At 36.2% G+C, this 23,613-nt stretch overlaps 1 protein-coding gene across 2 annotated transcripts in view; it reads left to right on the forward strand.

The window, feature by feature from the left end:
• FREM2 (FRAS1 related extracellular matrix 2) overlaps positions 1 to 23,613 on the forward strand; it is a 121,007-nt gene that overhangs the window by 58,765 nt on the left and 38,629 nt on the right. For both annotated transcript variants that reach the window (XM_051780385.1, XM_051780384.1), the window contains exons 3-6: positions 8,707 to 8,853; positions 11,104 to 11,334; positions 13,666 to 13,791; positions 14,696 to 14,947. In XM_051780385.1, coding sequence (XP_051636345.1) covers positions 8,707 to 8,853; positions 11,104 to 11,334; positions 13,666 to 13,791; positions 14,696 to 14,947 — 756 coding nt within the window. The remainder of the gene's footprint in view (positions 1 to 8,706; positions 8,854 to 11,103; positions 11,335 to 13,665; positions 13,792 to 14,695; positions 14,948 to 23,613) is intronic.

Raw genomic sequence — 23,613 nt, forward strand, 5'->3', positions numbered from 1 at the left:
ATTAGTAAGCAGAGACCTGAAAACTATTAAAGTTTATTTTAAGAATGTGTTGCCAGAGATCTAATAAATTTACTTGTTGCTGCAGGCCATGCGTGTATTAAGTCTTACTAATCCAGGTGGTGGGTTTTTTCTTCAGAGAGATGTGCAGGGTGTGGATCTTTAGGAAAAATGCTTTAGGTAATACAGGCATTGTTTATTGATAGATATGACAGCTTGAGTTGTATGTTTGGATTTTTTCTCTTACTACTCACAAGGCAATTTAAATTAATTTTCTCATGCAAAGTGTGTGACTACACAAAATGCTAATTAGTGTACCGACAACATGGAAATAACTTTACAGTAACAGAATAATTCTTCTAAACCAAATAGATCTTTTTGTTGCTATTTTTAAATATTCCTAAGATTGCTTTTAAAGTGTTTAAATTTACAGGTTTCCCAAATTACAGTTCAAGACCAGTTGTGTCTTTGACTTTTCTCAGGACCCTTCTTTGACATCACTGGACTTTAGTTATCCATCTAGACTGGTGGGTTGCACACACTCCCATTCTTCAATGGAGTGGATCAAATCTTTCCAGAGGGTGATCCAGCTGTTCATAAAAGATGTACTTGCAGTTCCTGAAGAGGTAGTTCTTTCCCCTCACAGTGCCTAGACAGCTAGCTTAAATTAAAGATATATCTTTTACATGATAACATTAGATTATATGAATACTACCTTCAAGTAGGATCTCTTGTAGGATCTCTAAAGCAGATTTGTTGTCTTCATCTTTTGTGGAACAGGACCCAGTTGATTGTTCATGTGCACTGGGACCTAAGCAAAAACATACTGTGTTTTGCCAGTAGTGGTTTTTCACTGGAACTATTGAATTTTTTTTCTGCTCAGAAGCAGTGGTCATCCTGCAGAGCAATTGCTTTGCTTACAGCATGGAATCCCAAAACAGAAAGTGGATCTTTTGGATTCCCTTGAAATCAGTTACAAAGCTAAGCACTTAACACCTGTAAAGGTTTTCAGTCACACACAGTGCTCCAGTATCTTTTTTTGATGATTCAAATTGGGTTTCTCTTTATCCACTTTGCTCTTTCCTTTGGAAGCTCATAGTCTCTTAGTGCAGCCAACAGACTGAAGGTATTCTGGATTTTGGGGAATTAATTTGTACTGAGCTGATTTAAACTGAAATTAATTTAAAACCATGGAATGAAGTGGCTGAAGAGGCAGTGCATTTTACTTCCACAGTTTTTGTTAATGAAAATCAGATTAAACTCTTAATCAGAATCTGGTTAATCTCCTGCAGAACTGCACATAGACTTGAATTGGGAATTCCTTTAATTAACCCAGTGTGAATCTCCAGACTGTGCTTGGAGACATCCTTAGTTACGCTTAGTTGAATTTTACGAAGATCCAAATTTAATATGCACCAGCTAACCTTTACATTCACGTCCCGTCTCTCACTTCCCCTCCTCTTTTTGTAACAAAGCAACTACACAGTATTCTTCAGATATTTCTTCTGCTATGTGACTTCAAGCATTTATTAAGACTGAGCCCAGGCAAATGTGGCCATTCCAACTTGATTCTTGGGGGCAGACATAAAACAAAAACGAAAAAAAGAGTTACAGAAACTACTGAAAGACGGAAACTGTCTGCAGTTCATTGGATACCAGCAATTACACTCCAGGCAAGCTAAGTCCATAATGATGGGAAGTGTGTGTTTTCTCATGAGAAGTCAGAGAAAGCATTGTTTTAGTCCCTAATCACCAGGGGCTAGTTTAGGGGGTTGGTTTTGGCTCTTCTGCAAATATACTGAGTTACAGTGGCAGATAGAGTGCAGGAGGGTGCAGAGTTCAGCGAGTTATTTTAGTAACTGGAGTCTATGATAGTACATTTGAAAGACACTTACAAAGGTGAAGCATTTTAATGGGTTTCTAATTGGATAAAATCATTAGGTTAGCTTCTGCATTGTTGAAGTAAATTCAAAACATTGTAGTGGCATATTTTATGTGCTGGTTTTACTTAGACAATTCACTTCTGCAATTTTCATATGAAATTACATCAGTTTTATAGGATATTCCTTTTCTGATAGTCATGGCAGAGGGAATAGCCTATGATCATTGAATCATAGATTAGTTTGTGTTGGAAGGGACCTTTAAAGGTCATCTAGTCCAATGATGTGCTGCCCTAATACATTGAATACAGAACATTTATTATCTATTTTATTGCTGGTGTTTTTTTAATAGTTTAGCAAAAAAAAAAAAATTAATTTGCCTTTTTGACCTGGAGCTGGAATGTACTTGGGATCAGGACGCAGTATGCCAAATCAGAGTTGGTGAAACTATGTGGCTTGAACTGAACATACAATATCTATGGATTTATTCTGACTAGCAGAATCACCTAAAATTATGTGTGTCTCCTGTAGTCTGGTAAAAACAGGTTTATACTTACCACAAATGTCTAACAAATAGTGTAGGGAAGTGGAAAGTGCTAAGGTTTACGGGGTACTTCATGGCTAAATGGGGAATCATGATGCTGGGGGCTAAGATTTTGACATTTCACGTAAGATTTTACTTCTAGTAAAACTGTTGAGGTAACTTTATCCTGGTGTATATTAACTGAGTCGACCTGGCACAGAAAGAGGCTAATCAGAGAAAAAAAATGGAACAGATGTCTGAAAGTGGACAATTCCCTTTTCTTCCCTCTCTCTGTGTCTTTGAACTCAAGTTCAGGAGTGGGTTTACTTTTTCGGATGCTTCATTTAGCTACTGCAATGAGGAGATCCATAGCAAAGAGAAGGACAGAGTTGTGCCAACTTAAGTAACCTTGTCTGAATGAGGCACCCAGTAGGGTCAAATATTTTGAAACAAGGAAGAAAAACTGTAGCTCTTGCAGACATTCAAACAAATCAGCAAGTATTGCATTACCATACAATGATTTCTGGTCTGTTAATATGTCACAGTTCCTCTGGTTCTCCTTATTAACATCCTTTTGCAAGTCAGTTTAGAAAGCAAAATAAGAAGAGGAAAGAGAAAAGACCAATAGTAAAAAATTTGAAGAAACTCTTCCTAGTTTTATTTACTGGTTGTTTTTTCCTCTATCTTTCTTGTGTTTGATATATGTTCTTCGTTCTGGAAGAATTTATGAGTTTCCCCATTAAACAACCTCACCTAATGACTAAGGAGAGCAGATACAATATACCATGAAGCTCTTAGAGGTCAAAGATAGCTATGTTTGTACAGACATATCTTGTGGACACAAAGAGTCTGTATGGTTATATAGGTAGGCACTCTTTTGCTGATCCATCTTTGATTTATGCCATGGATACTTTGTAGGGAAGCCAATATCTGCATCAAGATGTGTCAGTTTCTTTTGTATCAATAAGTGAATACTGCGGTGTAATTATATGCTTTTATTTATGAATTAGGGTCTGGGGTAGCTCCTAGGGACAGCAAAGCTGCAATCAGACTTTCTTTATGGAAGGGCAACTTTTTATGGCCTCTCAGGTCACCAGTGCTAAAGAGACATGAATTATTTTTTATACTGTCTTCACATAGCTTCGTGATCTGGCAGAAAACTGGAACTGATTCTTTCCTTCTCTGAGCTCTTTGCATCATGATAGATGGTTCTGACAATCTAATCCATATTTTTTCATGGTGGTTTTATAACTTTAAGATATCTGAGCAGCATGGTTGGAAAGATAAATGCTTGGATGGCAATATTAATATTTGTATTTTTCCCTTTAAGCAGTTTACTGACCCCTCCTCTTTTATTCATGTTGTATAACTGAAACTGGTTTTTCCAGATGACTTGATCTTTTTAGGAATTTCTTGTTTGATGACCTGTGCAAAAAGAATACATCACTGTTTTCTGACTGGTGAACAATTTGCTGACAGGACTCCTATAAAGACCAATTCCAAGTTACATCCATCTTTGACTTGTCATATTCAGGCATATCTTCTCAGAAGGTTTTGTCCTCAAAAGCCTCAGTCAGTCATGAAATCATTTTGTGACTCACCCTACTCTAGATCCTTAATTTTAGCTCTTTAAAAAGTTTTTAAATGCCTCACAACTCTTGCCAACTTGTTTATTATAACTATCTCTCTGCACCACATCCTGTCTAGCATCTTCTGATTTAGTACTGCTGCACTCTGATCTCTGGTAGAATTCAAGAAACAAGTTTTCATGCCTCATTATAGCAACATCTTGCCAACCACATTTCATTTATATATAAACAAAGTTACTTTGGATTTACCTTATTCTAACACAGCCCTCCTTCCTTTTATTTAGTTTTAAAAGTAGTGGCTTCCCTCTCTGGACTTCTGATGCATTTATATTGCAAGCACTTGTCTGGAAGAGGAACAAAAGCAAAACTGGCTCTGGGGTATAATAGCTTAATTACTTGCCCAACAACTATATGTTTGACTGTGCCCAAGGGAAGTGCTAGTGAGCAATGCACAATTCATCTGCCTATAGAAATATTATTGTAGGGCAGGCTACTAATAGTAAATCAATTAAAGTAGCATGAGCAATTTTATTTCTGAAATTTTATAATTTCTAAAAGCTATACTCTTAATATTCTTTACAGATGTTATGTTTATGTGGTGCTTGGATCTACTATGTTGTAGCAGTTTCATCTAGATCAGGCATGGGGGAATTCATCTTACCAAGGATTTGGTGGCTATAATAAAAGTGTCTACAACATAAAGGGTCATAGCGAGCATTTTTAAAAGCTGCTGAGGAAAAATGCATGTATTTCTGCATATTTTGAGGCACAAATAATCGCATTCAAAAATAGATGCCTAAATTAAGTTATGGTCTTACAAAATGCCTCTTTCTTTCTTGGTTCTAGTTAGGATTTCCAGCCCAAAAATAAATACCTGAAATTAGGTAAGGTGTATCATATGTTTTCTACTCTATTGTGCCAGAGGTCTGTAATAATAACAATCACCATCATCATTATCACCATCATCATCATCCAGCAGTTTTATTCTTTGGGGACAGTAGACAATAAAAGGGCTTTTGTAAGTTAGAAAACGTGTTCTCTGAACACCAGAAAAGCACAAAGTGAAGACAGGGATCTAAAATATCTATATTCTTTTCTTAAAATTTTAAATGTGATGGGTTTAGTACTGTGCATTCTGAAACGTGAACAATATATATTTCAGAGGCAGAAATACATCTGTAAAAATGAGGGCTTACTTAGAAATATAATTTTTTGTTTTGTTGTTGGTTTTCTTGTATTCTAAGAGAAAATAGAAAGAAACTGCTGAAAGAAATAGGTAGAATGAAGACAATGTTAAATCTTTTATATTGCCTTTCTTGGGCTTTTTTTCTTCCTAAATTTCATTTGTAAGAGACCTGTGTGTAAAATGTAGATTGTGTGCCTGTGTCCACAACACATTTAAACCTTGAGTTCTTTGCATAAGATTTTCTTTTGCTTTCTATCCTCTGGTTGGAATGTCTTTTGTCTAAAAGGGTGCAAACTCTGCTAGAAGATTTTCCTTCATCTGGGAGGTTTCCAATATCTGACATTCTCATTTCTAGCAAACTCATGTAACAGTATTTTTTCTCACTGATGTTACTAATTGGTTCTCTCTCATCTATTTCACAGTTTTCATTCTCTTTTTTATCCTTCTGTCAAATTACAGTTAAATTGGGTAGTGTGTTCAAGGGTGGCACACAAATGGCTTTTCTCACTAGATTAGAGAACAGGATGTATTCTGTTACATTTGTCCCCAGAAACTAGTGGGAAGATATAACATGGCTAACCAACTGTAAGTGCTGGTGTAGTTACTGCTGTAACACTATAGTTGCTGGTTCTCTTGTGGTGCTCATTACAGTTTTTGGTATGCATTTTTGTAGCCTTCCCCTTTATCAGTAATAATAGAGATCAAAAGAGCAGAAAGAAGCAGGGTGAGGAGTTCAGGGAGATACTCCAGTAGCCATTTCTTTCCTTTCGTTTACACAGTACTATTGCCTTTATGTGAGATTGCTCAACTGTAGTTCTTGGTTTTTCCTAGTAAACAGGTCAATAAAGAAATGTGGAGGTTTATCTTTGAAGCAGAGTGAAAGAATATGGAATGGCTGCCTAATTTTTCAAGAACGGAAGAGACTGGAGGGAGTAAACCAACCTTCATTTGTCTCTTCCTCCAGTAGTTAAGCTGTGAATTAATTGAAATTAATAGATATGTTTCTCTGCTATTCAGAGGAATTACTTTATTCACTGCCTTGTATACAGACATGTTAACTTCTAAAGAAGTATTAATTTTCTTGCACATTTTATACAGTTATTACCTGAGCAAACCTTGTTCTTAGCAGCACCTTGTGGGAAGGAAATTAGACTACAGTCTTTCGCGTGAGACAACATTCCCAGAAGACAGTTGCTGAGTGAGCATCTGCCATCAGTGAGCTGAACAGCTTATTTTATTATTGCTATAGAAAGTAGAGGATTATTCTGAGTAAAAAAAACCTATCCAATAGGATGATATACAGAATTTAATTTGTCATGCCTTTTTATCTGTGGCATCCAGAATCCCTACAGTGAAAAGAAATGCCTCTTTACTGTGGATAATCAGTGAACAGGTGGAGGTAAAGTGTCCATGAGAAAGTAAAGCTATCCTGTATTTTATCAGAAATGCGTCAATCTGTTGTTCAAATACTTGGTTTACAGTCAATGAAATGGGTACTAGCTCTTTTCTATTAACTTGCCAACTGAAAAAAAAAGTAGCATTTTTAACTGGACCATCTGTTTACATTTTTTGTTTCTGGATTGCTTTCTTAAACTTAAGAAAAACTTCATAAAGCCTGTAATTTCAATATTTATTTCCTCTTGCTTTGCAGAGGAAATACCATTTATAAATACCATTAATTGTAGACACAACAGCTTCATTTCTGCTGCAAGTGAGAAATTAGGCTAAGGCATATTCAGCTTTTAGGGTGGTGCTTAGCATTTTGGGGCTGGAGTTCAATGACTTCCATATTATTCCCTCCAAAACTTGGAGAGATGCTTCCTGTATTCCTGCATTGCCGTGTGTTCAAAAAGGGAACCTACTTCTGTGGATAAATATATATAGACATTTTTGTTTGAGGAGGACTGTGAAGTTTCTCTCAATTATTGTATGAGGAAATAGTCTTCAAGGCAGACACAGACTTGGTCCATGTTAACAGCCATGTCCCTAGCTGAGTGTACTGCAGGCTCTCTTGTGCTTTGCGTTCCCAGTAAGAATGAGTGCACGGAAACCATCCATGTTCAGTGAAACTGCAGGGAAGCTGTTATGCTGCTGCTATAGTACCTTGGAGAGGATCCCTGGAGTCTGTTTTCTTCACTAGGAGTGTGTTGCTACAGTTGTCTGTGTGTAAAAAGAACTGAGGGTGTCTTTTGGTGCAACTCTCAAAACACATTTCAGCAACTTAGTTCACGGCAGTCATCATATTGCAAAGATAGGTCATTGCAAAATAGTTTAGGATAATTCCAGTAAACGTTTGTATCTCTCTAACTCTTCTCAGAAGGCACAGGCAATCATACTCTAGTGCGTTTCTGTAGCTGGGTTTGGTAGTGGGGCATACTAAAGGGGTGGCTTCTGTCAGAAGTTGCTAGAAGCTTCCCCTGTCCCATGGAGCCAATGCCAGCTGGCTCCAGGACAGACTTCCTACCACTGGCCAAGGCCAAGCCAATCAGGAGCAATAGTAATACCTGAAAGAATAGTAATACCTAGAAAGAACAACTGACCGTAACCCGCATTCCCCATCCCCCTGCACCGCTGGGGGCGGGGAGGGAGAACATGGAAGGAAGGAGGGGTGGGAGGAAGGTGTTTTTAAGACTGTTTTATTTCTCACTCTTTGGCTCTTATCCTATTAGTAATAAATTTAAGTACTATCCCCACTTCGAATCTGTTTTGCCCATGAAGGTAATCAGTCACTGACTTCTCCCAACTCTTATCTCTACTCAGGAATCCTTAGCTGGTTTTTTTTTTCTCTCTTCTCCGTCCAGTTGCAGTGGGAGAGTGAGAGAGTGGCTTTAGCGGCTACCCTTGTTCCCAGCCAGGGTCAACCCACTACACATACTAAACCCAACAAGCACTTAAGCTTAGGAGGGCCTTAACATAGCTACAAACTGTGGTGTGCATCGGGGATACTTAATCTTGTTGAAGATGTGAATGCTGTTCCTAAAACCATACAGAGCTGATGCATGAATTCTAAACCAAGAAAAGGAGAAATTGTTAGATTTAGTGAATAAAATATCAGGTTTTTAGACTGCATAGGTAAAATCAGTCTAAAAGGTGGTAGATATCATCTCCACTCTCAGAATTCCAAGGGTCTTTCAGTGCTTCTGGCAACCTGATGGTATTGGGGAAGTTCTGCATGGTGTCCTACACTGTGTGTTATTTGGAAATACCAATACAGTTGTGCAGCAACCTGGTTCATCTACAATATTTTTAGTTTCTAAAATAGACACTCCAAATATGTTTTGATTAATTCTTGATTGGTTTTGCTTGAAAAATAAGAAAATTAGGATACTATGCATCTAAGATAAAATTTATTCCTATGCATACCATGGTTGAGTTCTTTACTTATTTCTTAGTTTTAAATCTTTAAAACCTTTGGATTGTGATCTCCAGATCACAACTCACCCAGAGTACAAGGTTTCTTTTGTTAAAGACAAAGCAGTCTTTAACAAAAAAGAAAAGTTATAATTGTATCATTATAATTTTGTTTTGCAGGAGGCAATAAGCTGAAGAATCAACATTTTCGCCTAAACTGGGCATGGATCTCCTTAGAAAAGGAGTATTACTTAGTAAATGAAGATGCCAAATATCTTGATGTTGTTCTTAAACGGAGAGGTTACCTGGGAGAAACGTCTTTTATAAGTAAGTTCAATTCTAACTTTATCAATTGCTTCTCTAAATCACTGTCCAGCTAGTTGATAAAATCTGTCAATACAACTACATCCTATTACTGGTGTTTCATGCTAAGCAAACTATATTCAAAGCAATATGTTTATTTATTAAAGCAATTATCTTTTGTTATGCTAAGTATATGATTTATTTAGTTATATGTTTTCCCTTTTGGTTGTTTTTTTTTTTGTCTTCTGCAATTAATTTTTGACTAAACAACCCAAACAGTCCTTCTTTCTTTGATCTGTTGATACCACTCTTTGTTTATTTCACAGAATACAATTTCTGTCCAGCTTTTTTTTAGCCTGTAATGATAAAATACAGTTGTAGCAATTGGAAAGACAAAAATAAACAGGAAGACTATTGTGAGCTGGTCTGACCAGCAGCTACGAGCATTAGCCTCTTCAGTCAGTGTTGGCAGTCATTTGAGGCTGATACAGGAGGTGTTGAAAACTGTTTGCAATGTCTGGGGAGCAAAGAGGTGAAAAAAAGATTGTGTTATCACATTCTACAACCTCACACCTGTTTCTAGCTTCTGGATCTGTTCCCATCCTCTGACGCATTTGCACCAGAGAATACTATCCTTGTACAATTTCACGTTGAAACCTATGGTGAGCTTACACTGCTTAGAAAAAGCATTCAATTTAAAGCTGTTTTTGCAGATATATGTAAACATCTACCTGACATGGAGCACAAACTCATGCTTAGAAATCAGGTTTCTGTTTAAGTCTCTTTCTGAATAAGAATCTGAGTTTCAGGTAGTGAGATGTAGTTGGGACACCTATTTTTGGCATGAGATTTAAGGGATATGGGCCTTAGCTGACTGGATCTAACTTAAAAGCCTCTGTTTTGAGCAGTGAACTAACTTTGATAATACGTTTCTTCTAAAGAAAGAAAAGGAATGGAAGAGATAAATGAAATACAAAGTTAAGGATGAGTGGTTTAAATTAATTACTGCTACTGAATAACAGATACTGATGTGACATGATCCTTCAGATAGAGTGCTTACAAAATTTTCTACCTGCAGATTCAAGGTCAGTTTCTGAATTGAGCTGCCTAAAAATCCAGCAGAAACAGTTTGAATAACTTGCCTCTGACTACTTAATCCTGCAAATGGAATTACAGAGTTGGAAAGAGCATAAAAGATATTGGTCAAGATAGTTACTGGTCTTTCTGGTCCATGTGCAATGCCAAAGTGGCTGAAGGGTTATAGGTTATACAAAATATTGGCTATGAGTTAGGAGGAGGCACAAGCCTGAAACAAGAAAGGCCAGGTTTGTAGGGACAGGTGACATGTTTCAATGCATTATACAATACAGGTGGAAGAAACAGTCAGGGAAGGGAGGTTTTAAGTTTCTTTTCTAAAAATCTGAGAAAGGCCTTTAAGATTTAAGTGGTATCGTGGGATTTAAACAAGGCCACATGCATGAGTTGGAGATAGTTCTGAAATGCTGTCTGATTTCCATGAAGGCCTGTAAGACAGCCTTAAACTGGGGTGAAATGCCAATGAAAAGCTGTTTTAGAGTGGTCTGAGTCCAAGGCTGAAAGGCCTGTGCTATTTCTGTGGATTGAGTCATTTTATCCCATGGCCTTGCAATTTCAACTTCACTTGAATTTAATGATTATCATTATTCAAACACTGAAATAAAAGGATAACAATTTTAAAAAATTCTTATTTCAGTGGCAATGAGAACAATGGCTCAGATTTTACATCTTCTTTCATCTTTATTCAATTTGCTATACCCTTTTTTGTCTTTGCATTTTCCTTAGCTTTCCCTTTAATGGCTGAACTTTTCAGGAGTGTCTTTATTTTTTCCAAGAGAAATACATATTTTCTAGGGTTTCAGGCAGCATGTTATTTAGATGTTCTGGAGCAGAAGAGAACCCAGAATGCTAAAAGGGGTTGTTGTTCCTTTTGGGCATCTGTAGTTGAATCATGGGAAAACTGAAACTTGTCTGTAACCTCAGAGAATGTAGAATTCTTCTAGTAAGTTGTTTTGCTTTGGCTAATTCTGTCCAAACTGCTTTTCATAGTGTTAACTGATGTGCTTGCCCCTCTGTGTGTGACACCCAATATAAAATTAATCAAGAGTAATGGATTTGGCTTGGACATCCTCTGGTTGTAAAAAGTATATTTTTCTAAATCTTTTTTTTTAAAGATGACATAATGGGAGAAAAATTACCAGTGATGTTTCTAATGACCTGAATTTCTGATTTTGACAGGTATTAGCACCAAAGATGGTACGGCCAGGAAAGATAAAGACTTCAGAGGAAAAGCCCAGAAGCAAGTGCAGTTTAATCCTGGTCAAACCTTAGCTACGTGGCGAGTACGGATTTTGAGTGATGGTGAACATGAACAGTCTGAATCCTTTCAAATTGTTCTTTCTGAGCCTGTCATGGCAATTCTGGAATTTCCTGCTGCATCCACAGTGGAAATTATTGACCCAGGAGATGGTAAGAACTTTTCCAGAACTGTACTGCCAATATGTGCATATACCAAAAGATAAACTGGAGGGAAAATGTTGTGAGTAACAGTGGATAGTAAAGGTTACCTTTCCCCCAGAATATTTTTGAAGACAAACTTGGGCATCGGGTAGGCATTTACCCTCTATCTCTTTAAATACTTCATGAATAGCTAACTCAGGTAGCATGTTTTTATGAAATGCCTATTTTTTTTTATGATACAGTATTTCTAGGGGTTTTTTGTTTGTTTATTTTCATTTGAGGTATAACAGGTTTTCCATTAAATATGTTTGCAAATAAAATGTATCTGCACAGGTGACTGGAGGCTGGCTTGATTTACTCTGTCATAATAATTCGTGTGACAGAGCATGGTACAAGAAAGTCTAACCAGAGCTTATCTGACATCCATATTTAGTCACTGATAAGAGTAGAGTTTAACTTGAAAAGCAGTATGTATGACACAGAAATTACTGGAAAATGTGTTAAATCTCTTTATATTTTCTATGATCAGTGAGATAGCACAACTCAGGATAATCATCTGAGTCTTCTTAATGCTGAGAATCAGTTTTTTCTGTTTCTTATGTTAAGGTAAAATTTTTACAGTCCAGAGAATTTGTAGTAATTATACATAAAGTGAAGTTGCATAGGAGAAAATCAAATTCACAGCTGCAAATCAAGGAATATTTACAGGAAAAATAAAGAGAGTACTGGGAAGGACTGGATTTCCTAACAATCTTTTATAACACAGGGTGTATCGAGTTCAAATGCTTACTGAATAGGAACCATCAAAAGTTTTATTCTACTACCAGTGAAAAAGATTTTGAAATTCATTGATTTGAATGGTGTAGTTTTAGGATCAAAATAGTGAGCTTGTTTGGAAAGCTGTACCAGCCTCTTGGTGTATGGGACATGAGTTAATGTTTTATTACAAATATAAATTGCATACAGATGTGTTTCCTTATACCAACTGAGATGGTGTAGCTCTTTTTCCTCTGAGCTTTTATGTTATTTTTAAGGTCTGTTAAAATTTAGAGTGCCATTTTACTCCTAGTTGAATAATTATGAGACAGAGAGAGGACACCAAACAAATCAGATTCCTGCATTTTTTGGAAGGACAGAGTTTTCCATCTTGTCAGCTAAATTCTAAAGGGAGAAATGGAAGGAAAAAATTGAGATCTTTTGTAGTGTTACCTTTTGTTTTACTTTTAAAGAGACAGGTAGGGGTTTGGGTTTTTTGACACTAAATTTTTAACTTGCTGGAATAATGTATGTGTCTAGATCTTACCAAACCTACATTATGTTTTATGGTAGGCTTTTGACCTTAAGTCATGCTAGTAGTATTTTCCAGCTAGAGAAATAAAACCTGGACATGTTTGCAAAGAAATCACCTGATAATTTTCAGAACACTCTTTGCCACAGTACTCTGAAATATTTAAAAGATTTGCTTTGTGCAGTCAGCTGATACCACTTGATTTGATATTATACAGAATTATATTCTGTCTGGGTTGCAGTCATGCTAATGAAACTGTAAAAATGGTTTATAATTATATGCATAACTACCTTTTGTTCTTGAGTGTTTGAAAGAACAAGAACAAAATTGATCCTGAATCCAAATAACAGCATAAAACTCAGCAATCTGTTTAAATGAGTATAAATAATGAAGGAGTTTTAAATGCATTTTGGTGATTTTGTCTTCTGAAAAACAGATCTGATATGCTTTGGAATTAGAAATTTCAGAGTGAGATTGCTCCCTAGACTTCACTGACCATGTTGGCTAGGTCTCCTTTGAGTAAAAACAGAGTGTAGACATGTAGCCAACTCAAATCAAATATCCAAGTCAGAGTAAGATATCAAGAGCTCAGCCTTGCTCCTCAATACCAAATGATTGTCATGGTTATCTTGATGCAGTAAGTTACATAATGGCCTTGGAGAACCACAGCCTGTGTGTGAGCTATGCTAGTGATACTTCTCTCATTAACAGTTAGTAATGAAATACCACAGAAATAATAAAAAGACAGACTTTGTGGACAAATTCTTCAAACTATCTTGCACCATTAACCCGAGATAAATAGTCACATTGGAGACCAATTAATAAGGACTTGTGAGTTCAGACCTAATGATCTGATTTTCTTGTCCATTTCTGAAACACTGAGAAACTCTTTCTTCTGTCACCCTTGAAGTTTTACTTACAATTTAGTAGCATTGCTGATAAATATGAGTTATTTGTTGCATTTCAGGATATTCCTAAATGCTCTTAGCTATTGTACAGATGATTTTATGAAGTGATAAATCTACATAAACAAATGTGCCTGTTTTTTGCAGAATCAACTGTCTTTATTCCTCAGTCTGCCTATAGTATTGAAGAAGATGTTGGTGAATTGTTTATTCCAGTCAGAAGAAGTGGAGATGTAAGTCAGGAACTGATGGTTATCTGCTACACACAACAAGGTAATAGAATCTGCTATAAAATAATAAAAGGCAAAAATGGAAAAGAGACAGAAACTAAAAAATAATTATTCCATCTATTTTATAATAAAATTGTTTATAACTATTGATTACCTTTTCATGTAAATATCTTCAGTCTCAACGGGAAATGTATTCATCACTGCAATCTGTCTTAGAGTATTGTTGAACACAGCTTAAAAATCATCATGTTTCAAATTTCTGCCATGAAGAGGTGAGGAGAATCTGTGTTCTTTATATTTTTGCAAGATTTTTATATGCCGCTCCAGATATCTGGAAGTGATGAGAACCGAAAGCACTGCAGTAATTGCCCACAATATCTTTACTTGTTTCTATCTTGAAAAAAAATATATAAAATAATATTACTTAATTGCCATGCTTCTCCTTCCTCTGACTCTCAGTCTCTTATTAATTATATGTGTGCAGGGCATGGGGTCTCTACTCCTGTGGTTTTATTATTATTTTTCATCTGGAGAGGTGAAGTAATATTTTGTGTTAAGAGATCTGGAGCCAAAATAATTTGTTTTCATCAAATTCTATCAGTTCTAGTCCTCCAATATTTTCAATACAGGTAAAATATACTAAGGGAGTTAACTGGTAGTCCTCACAGGGGCTACTTTGTCAACCTGTGTCTGTTGTGATAGACTACAATATTCCTTCTGACTGAAAAGCTGCAAAGGAGTTTGAGGAGCCACATACTTGCATTGTATCATATACAGAAGTAGTTTGTCCATGGACCTCAGAAATGTAGCCTGGTCCGAGGTTTCAGCCCATCTTACCACAAAAAAGTAAACAGAAATTAAAAGATAGTGAAAACAAAATTCCACTTTTGTGAGGGGTTCTTTATAACCATGGTGTGTATAGTGACTGTTTTCCTTTTATGCCACAGGAACAGCATCTGGCACAGCCCCAACTTCTGTACTTTCTTATTCTGACTACATATCCAGGCCTGAGGATCACAACAGCATTCTACGTTTTGACAAAGACGAACGAGAAAAAATGTGTCGCATTGTCATCATAGATGACTCCTTGTATGAAGAGGCTGAGACCTTTGATGTTTTGCTGAGCATGCCCATGGGTGGAAGAATTGGTGCAGAATTCCCAAGCACTCGTATTACCATTGTACCTGACAAGGATGATGGTAAGATATCATATAATAAAGTGATATTCCCAATTCAGGACAGAAACTTCACATTCAAATCAGCATGTAGAAAAAGGAATTCTGGATGGGTTTTTGAAAGTATTTAGTATTAATATCTTATTGTTTGAGAAAATCACATGAGTAGTGATGTCACCCAGCATTGGCAGCCTTGTATGTGTGATTCAGGCCCATTTTATTATGCTGCAAAGGGCCATACTAGAAGCCCTGATGGAGCAGAAGCCATCTAGCAGCTCTTAAGATTCAAACTATATTTCTTCTGATTTGATGCTGCATTTAAATTTTTGTCTACAAGTGTCCACATATGCTTCTTTTGTCTTTTTAATAAAGAAAATATTCAAGTGACAGTAATGTTGATTTAGAAATCCTCTCAGTAAGGAACTGCTGACAGAATTATGTCTTTTACTCAACTGGTTAATACTTTTGATATCTTGCATTGAAAGGGACATTTCTGATGGTGATTAGAGAAAAGTCTGTGACCAAGGCAGAGTAGAATCTGTATCATCCACTGCCTTCAAAAATACATGTAGATGTTATTGTGGCCTCAAGCCTTGCCTTCTGTGCCCCTAGCATGATATCTCTTTTTGTAGGAGTGGTAGCAAAAAGTTTTCCTGGTACAATTGCCCTCATTTATGCATGGAGTTTGGAGACTGATATCTCAACTGTGAGATTCTGTGAAAGGAATAGTGATAGCTATTTTAGTCCTCTCTATGTGGCCATAAACCATCTACTGTGACACCATCATGTTTCCTAAAGACTAACGCGAGGGATTACATACTACAGTACTCTTTGAAAGTCTGATGCCAAAGTAGACTATTATTATCAACACAGTGATTTCTCTCTAGTTAAGGATACAAAAGGCAAGTCTTACAGGCAGGAAGTTCACACCCATCTAATTGCATCATAATACTGCCTGAAATTTCTCACCTGTAATCCTGTGACAGAGGTGACTTTGTTTTCTCTGTGGAGCATTTGGGTAATCATATAACATCAATGAATACAACACTTTGAAAAAACACTTCTTCTAAAGTAACAGATTGAATGCAAGCTGAAATAGAAATCTTTATCTGTCTTTGCTATTGTAATAAGTATAGATTTATTCATGTAGGCGTTTTTTTACAACAATTTGATTTTTATGAATAATTTTGATGAATTCATGAACTTTACATTTTGTAAATAGCAGAGCATAGGATATTTCAACAGGAGCCATTAAGAAATACGCATCCACGAAGAAACTGATTACCCAAATTTTGAAGGTGTTCTGACTCCTTAAAATGTGTATGGAAAGTTTGAGATAGAGAGAATGAATCTCCAAGGCATTAGTTAACACAGATATCAGCTGAAATTAGAGCATCTAACTTTAGTGGGAACCTCAGTACCCAGGAGGGAACACTGTTGTATATGTTTTTTGGCATTTAAATTAAGGTATTGTCATTCATGGGGCTTATACAGTCATTTTAACAGAGATCTAGACTGATTCTGAATAAGAAATGATGAAAGCTGGTCAGTCACAACATAGTATAAAACAATAATTTTATGTAAAAACTCCCACAAAATATTAGAGAAATTGACGAGAAATCTTCTATTTTAACATTCCCATTAGAAAACAGAAGTAATTTAGTTTGTATACTACTGTTCAGTTTTAAGGTCCTGCATTTATGAGCACAAATTGTCTCAGTGCTACAAACTTTTATACACAAATTAATTTAACAAATAATAATCTTATGAGATTTATTAAAAAAGCTGGGGAAGTGTTTGGGGACATTAGAACATTTTCATTATGTAAAAACTGAAATATCTATTTCTGTTGATAAGAGTAAATAATATCTGGGATATTGAAAGATAAGGGAGCTTTGAAGGATAGATTTGGATCCTTTTTTTACAAACATTCACTTGTCTCTTTTGCACTCAGAATGTTGTATGTGAGATATTTAAAATAATGTGACAGAATTCCTTCTTTTGCTTTTTGTATCAGTGAAAGTGCTTCCACAAAAAATTCCAGAGCATTCAAAAACTAACTGACAATTCACTTACCAGTACAATTTTCTACCACATACTTTTAGTTTGTGTAAAAACATAATGCATGGCAACAGAAAAGTCTATGTGTTGTGTTTCATCTGAGATCTGTTGCACTGCCTGTTCTATAAAAAGCAACGTACAGACTACAGAGTAGATAAATTATAAATTACATCTTGTATATTTATTTATAAATTCACACACATACACATATATATACATATACACACACACAGATTTATGTAATGCAAGCAATTTAGCACCCTGACTGTTGTGATTGAAATTTTGCATAACTAAGCAGAGGATTTCAAGCAGCATTGGTTATTATTGATTACAGTGCACAAAACTAAATTTAACAGGTTAAAGCAGTGTTCTTTGTGAAATAAAAAGAGTTTTCTTTAGTTTTTAACAATAAAATTTAATTCAGAAGGTGCCTAACATAGAGGATAAAAGCTCTAGTTTTATGTATTATACATAATATAGCCTATCATCTATAGTAATGTTATAATGCTAAAATCTGTAGTCCACTACTCTCTACTTCACATCTATTGATGTATTATTTTTCTCATTGTTTGTTTAAATTCATCTTCTACTTAACAAAGTTTCTTTGGACAAATCTCACAGCACGTCATTAAATTGTGATTTCTCCAGGTACTGTAACTGGATTAACATTATGCATTGACTTTTTCGGGTCAAAAGATACAAACAACAAAGGTCAAAGTTTAATACTACTACATGAGATCTTTCCTATGGAAGTCAAGTCAGCACTAGTAACATTACCTTATCTCCTCTGGCATTCAATGCAAGTTAATTAGGAAACATTCACCTTCAGTACCTATCATCAAAGTTTTTTCTTCTTTTATTTCCAGAGAAGGCCCTTAGGGTCTAACTAAAATAGTAGAGTTGCTGTATAATCGTGACAATAAACAAAAAGTAAAAGAGGTGTGCTCAAGTTTCTAGTGAACCATAGTATATAAAAGAAATTCCTGGCAACTGAATAGTTTAATTGGGGATTATACAGTTGTGCTGTGCTACCAAAGCAAAATCTGGAAGAAAAAGAATCATAGTATGTAGAACATGCACGTGTATATTTATATACATGAAAACTGATTTTTTAATTGGTTCTGCTGGTGGGACATCTTCTAATTTGGAAGGGACTTTTCGTGATAGGCACTGAAGTTGGAGACAGATAGAAAAGAAGAAAAGGATTAAATTAACAAAGTAAACAGCAAAGAAAAATGTGCATGGAAATCTTGGATTCAAAGTTACACATGCCATTACAGTTAAGGCAGTAAAAAGTAAAAACATGGTCTGTTCGAGTCAGATGTGATAGTTACTAACCGTGAACCACTGCAAGAAAAGCATTCAGGGGAAAGACCTATGGAAGTCATCCACATCTGGAGTGGCACTAATCTCACTTAATATTAGCCATCTATAATTTTAGACATCTGATTCAAGTAGGCTATGCCAGGATCCTTCTAAAGTTAATGAAAAGAGAGATGCACCTCCAGAAAGCATCCTATCCTAGGGGAAGTATCTAAACTGCTGAGATTTATCACCAGGGGTACGTGGTGCATCTGAATACATTGATTCATGACAATAGATTTAAACCCTACCTTAGAAATTTAATTTGCTGCTCAATCCAAAGTCATAAGCACTACTGGGCATGAAGAAAGGAATTTTTTGTAATTTTGTGTTAAAACTACACCTACTATGAAATACCATTAAACAGCAAAGGGATACAGATACATAGCTATTCCTGCTTCATGAAATAATTATGGTCTATAAAGAAAAATCTAAAAGAATCTATTTAAGATCTAAAGAAACAAATGCTAAAGTGTTTCAATAGATTATTTTTTATTCAAGATAAAATTCAAAAACAAAGAAACTCAAGCATTTTCCATACAAATGTGAACTCATGTTACTAAATCTAGCCAGAACTGATAGGCTGAACTACTTGTCTTCATTCATCTCAATGATGTGGGGGATGAACAGAAATCCCTGAAGAATTTGAAGTCAGTTTCTTGGTTCAGGACATAGGTACCCTGCACAGAGAGCACAGAGTTCAGCATAAAGCTCATTCAAGGGAGGCACTATACATAACAGATCAACATTATGCATCTAGGAAAGCGAAGATAAGGTTACTGTGCACTTTTCATTCCCCTTGGAGAGAGGAGTTCTGGACTTCAGTCTAAGACCCCTAAAACACTCAGATGCCAGTCTTCCATGGAAATGCCTTAATCCTCAGGTATTTAGCAACTAACTAAGCAAGATCAGCCTGTTTTTGCAACTGAAGCTGTGATTCTGAAATCATTTCATATATAGAGAGAAAAAGATGAGGTCAAAGTCTTTTGTTAGTATTCACGTGGGAATGAAGAGGCTGTAATTTGGTTCCAACACTAAGTGTTGCTGTGTTGCGTGCAACAAGTCTGATGCACAATGCTTTACCGAGGTTTGCAGTCAAAGCTCTGCATTCTTACAGTCCCAGTCAAAGCTCTGCATTCTTACAGTCCCAATATTTTGACTGCTGTGCTGCTGATTTGGAGTCTTTTTTACTTACTTGGTTTTGTGTTGTAGGCAAATTAAAAACTCTTGATTTGTAAACACATTTGGAAACCTGAAGAGAAGTGTGATGAATGCAGAGTTGAAGTTTGCACCTAAGAGGAGAATTATTTTATTTGCTTCAAGTTTTTTGTCAGTGGCTGTCTTCCCATGTGATTTTCATTCCATGCTACTGTATTTAGTGTTGTCATAAGAGCACAGCCTTACAGCCAGGCTGAAAAACAGTCATCCTGCCTTAGTGGAATTGTTGAAGCCTCATGCTGTTCACAGCAGGAAGTACATTAAATACATTTGTTCCACTTCATTCACATCGGATGGAAAAGAAGCTGTTCAGACTTTTTTTTGACATTTCTGCATGAAGGCTGGGAAAGCAAAGGACTCAAGTTTATGTTGGAGGTTTGCTGACCATTTTCTTTATACTTACTCAACAGAATCGATTACTCATAGCTTCCACATGAGAGAGGTTAGTGCTATCTGGAAATATTTTACAGCTGAGTAAACTGGATGATGGTATGATAATGCAGAAAGCCAGTGTTAGAGGTCAAACAGAACAGGTTAAGTATTTAGTCTTCTAGAGATTTCTCTAAAACACTTGCTGTCGCTCTCCCTACAGTTAATTAAATTTTGAAAGTCTTTAGACCGTGTTCTGGAAATCAGGACCTGTCTAACTTGCTTAGAGTAGTAAAGTCCATATTGAAAATCCATATTTACTATCAATAGTGTGAAAAGAGCCAGAAAGTCAGCCCTGCAATGCTACATTATAAATATATGCTTTACATTGTCTCCCAGCAGGCATACAGTATCCACTAACTTTCAATGTGTGTCCTGAGCAAAATTTCTAGCTGATGATAATTAAATATTCTATTAGTAACAGAGTTTGTCAGAGGGTCATCCTTATCTCACAAGGTTATTTGGAATCTCTTTAGTTTCATTAGTCTCCAAGGCAGGCAATCAAATGTTTCTTTTTCTCTTTGACAATAGGTATGCCAAACCTTAAACTAAACAGGTGGTTGGTTGATCTTGGTGGTTAACATCTGTGAATCTGATTGTCCAACTTTAGTTACAACCTGAACACTACAGGCAGAGCATGCCCACTGTTATATTATGGACTGGAGTCATGATTTGGCCAACTATCCATTACTATTATCTGGAGATGATTAAAATAATAAGCTAGTTCTTTTTCCTCTATACATCCATCTTTGACTACTTTCTCCCTTTTACGTTTTTACAGTGTTTGTGGGTCTGACGCCTCTGGCAGTTCTGTGCAGCTTTTAACTACTTTTGTCCTCTCATTGAGTGAAATCTCTGTGATCCCTCCCCTTTCCCAAGACTGTGGCAGGTGGTCAGATTGGCAATTAATCAAGGGAAAAAGTGGATGTCAACCAGTGTATGACACGTTATAGTCTCAGTTTTCTTTTCTAATAACTTCTTATTATCACCAATTCAACAGAGTGAAAAATGTTCAATTTATGATGACAGCCTTAAAGATTTCAGAAAGTCCCTGTTTGCTGTGTATCACAGAAATAAATTAATGTCATGTCTCACAGTAGGACATTCTATAGAGGCAACCAGGTGCATTTATGATTTGCTTTCCTAGAATTATGTATTACTGACAGTTATTACACGTGTGTGTCTGCAGGTACACTCTCTTATTATATATATATATATATGAACAACAGATGTTGGATTATTCTGATCTTCATCTAGCTGCTTAATAACTAGGTATATAGGTCAACCTTATGATCTAGGCTCCTTTGATAGGTAAAAGGACAGAATATGACCTCCAGACAGTACTTTGTCGCATCTGTTTCAGATGGCTAGAGTAGAGGACTTCGTTGGTGGAGCTTTCACTGCTGCAGGTTCTTAAATGGGTAGCTTACATATGCATTATTACACTTCTATGTGAATTATAGTCATATTTCAAGGTATAGTTCTATTTCTGTTGAAATACAGAAAACTTTTAAGTTTTGTACTCGAAGCACATAAAATAGTCAATAAGCAGAAGGTACAAAACTACATGAACTGTCTAGAAATGTAGCGAAGGCCTAGCAAACCATTCTAAATTAATCATTTGTCTTGGTTGCTTGTGGTTGAAGGGAGTGAACTTAGTGACCTAGTCAGGTCTTTGTGTGTTTAAGATTTGGGTAATCAAGCTGAGTCAACCATCTTGGTGCATTCAGTTTTCCTAAGGCTTCTTCAGATCATCTTCCCTTCTCTGAATCTCCTTATACTGAGACTTTGCTGTTTTGTGGCAGTCATCAGTTGTTGAAGACCAAAAAATACCGAACACTGTAACCACTGTACCGCATTAGGCTTTAATGACATCAGTTCTCCTTTCGAGTGTGTAAGCCCTCAAAGGATTAAGTCAGTTACTATCTCACATCACTGTCTGTCAGGCAACTCTCTTCTCTTCCCTCCATTACAAATGGGATCAGAAGTCCAAATGACAGAATTTGAGAGGTTTTAACATATAACAGAGTGTATTTTCCTGTCCTTACAGTTCTGCTTTTGTGTTCTGAGAAGTCTGGCTGTTACTCATTTTCACTTCTCTATCTTCTCTGCCAAGTCCCACCTTCAACAGTAACTCCTATAAAGGGAGAGTGGAAGCTCTCTTGCATATTTTTCTTCTCAGACTGCAGTGGGCTAAATGTGTTAGCTCAGTGTGAGAGTTAGCTCAGTGTTAGAGCATGGTGCTAATAACACCAGGGTTGTGGGTTTGATCCCTGTATGGGCCATTCAGTTGAGTTGGACTCGATGATCCTTGTGGGTCCCTTCCAGCTCAGAATATTCTGTGATTCTGTATGTGGGCAGAATAGCCTGTAAGAAATTGTTTCTAGCAGTTAAGCAAACTCAACATAACCAGCATTGTGACCGAATAGTAAAAGTGTAAAAATCGAAAGTCAGAATTGGGGCAGTGCCTTTCTTAGCCTCTCTTGTGATACGGTCAAGATGTCCAGAAAAATCTGTATATATATAAAGGCAGAAGAACAGATTGAATAACCATCCACAAGAATGGACAGAATAATAATTTTCTTTAAAAAATGTGGTACAGGCTGTGCCAGAAATGATAAGGAAATACCAATAGCCACCTGGAAATAGAAGTATTTTACATTTCTTGGTTATGCTATTCCTCTTCTATGCTCCATTTGTAGTAACGATAGTAGTGCCTCCCTTCTTAATTTAATCTTCAATGAAAGCAAACACATTTTCTGCATTGATAAGATACAGATTTGTAATTAATTTGGTTAAAATTAATTTAAGTCTCACCTCTGTGCCTGGTAAGATCATGGAACAGATCCTTCTGGAAGATGTGTGGAAATACATGAAAGACAGAAGTGATCAGAGGCAGCCAACCTGCCTTCACCAAGGACAAATTCTGCCTCACTAATCTAGTGGCCTTCTATGATGGACTAGCTCCATCAATGAACAAAGGAAGTGCTAAAGATGTCATCTAGCTAGACTTCTTCAAGACCTTTGATACAGTCCCTCCAACATTCTTACCTCTAAACTGAAGAGGTATAGGTTTGAAATCAGGGTCATGATTTAAGTAGATGATGTTACAAATTATTTTAAATAAAAAAATTGTGGAAAGGTTATAATTTTGTGGTTATGTTTCTTGATGTGAATGTGGGTGTGAGAAACATTATTTGGAAGACAAAACCTGAAAATATTAATCTCACAAAAACTTGTTTTGCAAATATAATAATTACACTCAGAGCCTTTCTGTAGACAGCTTTTTCTGCAAGGCCCAGTAGTAAATGAATTACTCAATTAAAATATGAAAAACATGTTTATAAATGGCTACATGCTATATCTTTACATAGCCTGATTTCTAAAATACTACTCAGCTTCTCATGCGGTTTGTTTCTCATACTGCTTGTTTCTTATTTCTGTTTGTAGTCCTGATTTTTTATCTCAACTACAAATTACTGACTGTAAGGTCCTTCAAACTTAGCCTCCGTGTGAAATACCTTGTGTGTAGTATATTTAAATACTACTGCCAAGCCTCCCATTTATCTGTCTGCCTCTGTTTCATCGGTTTGTTGAGAATTTGTTGCTACTGCCATTTC

Source organism: Manacus candei, unplaced genomic scaffold (assembly GCF_025592945.1).
Source record: "Manacus candei isolate 608988 ecotype Guabito, Panama unplaced genomic scaffold, ASM2559294v1 h1tg000014l, whole genome shotgun sequence".
NCBI classification, from domain to species: domain Eukaryota; kingdom Metazoa; phylum Chordata; class Aves; order Passeriformes; family Pipridae; genus Manacus; species Manacus candei.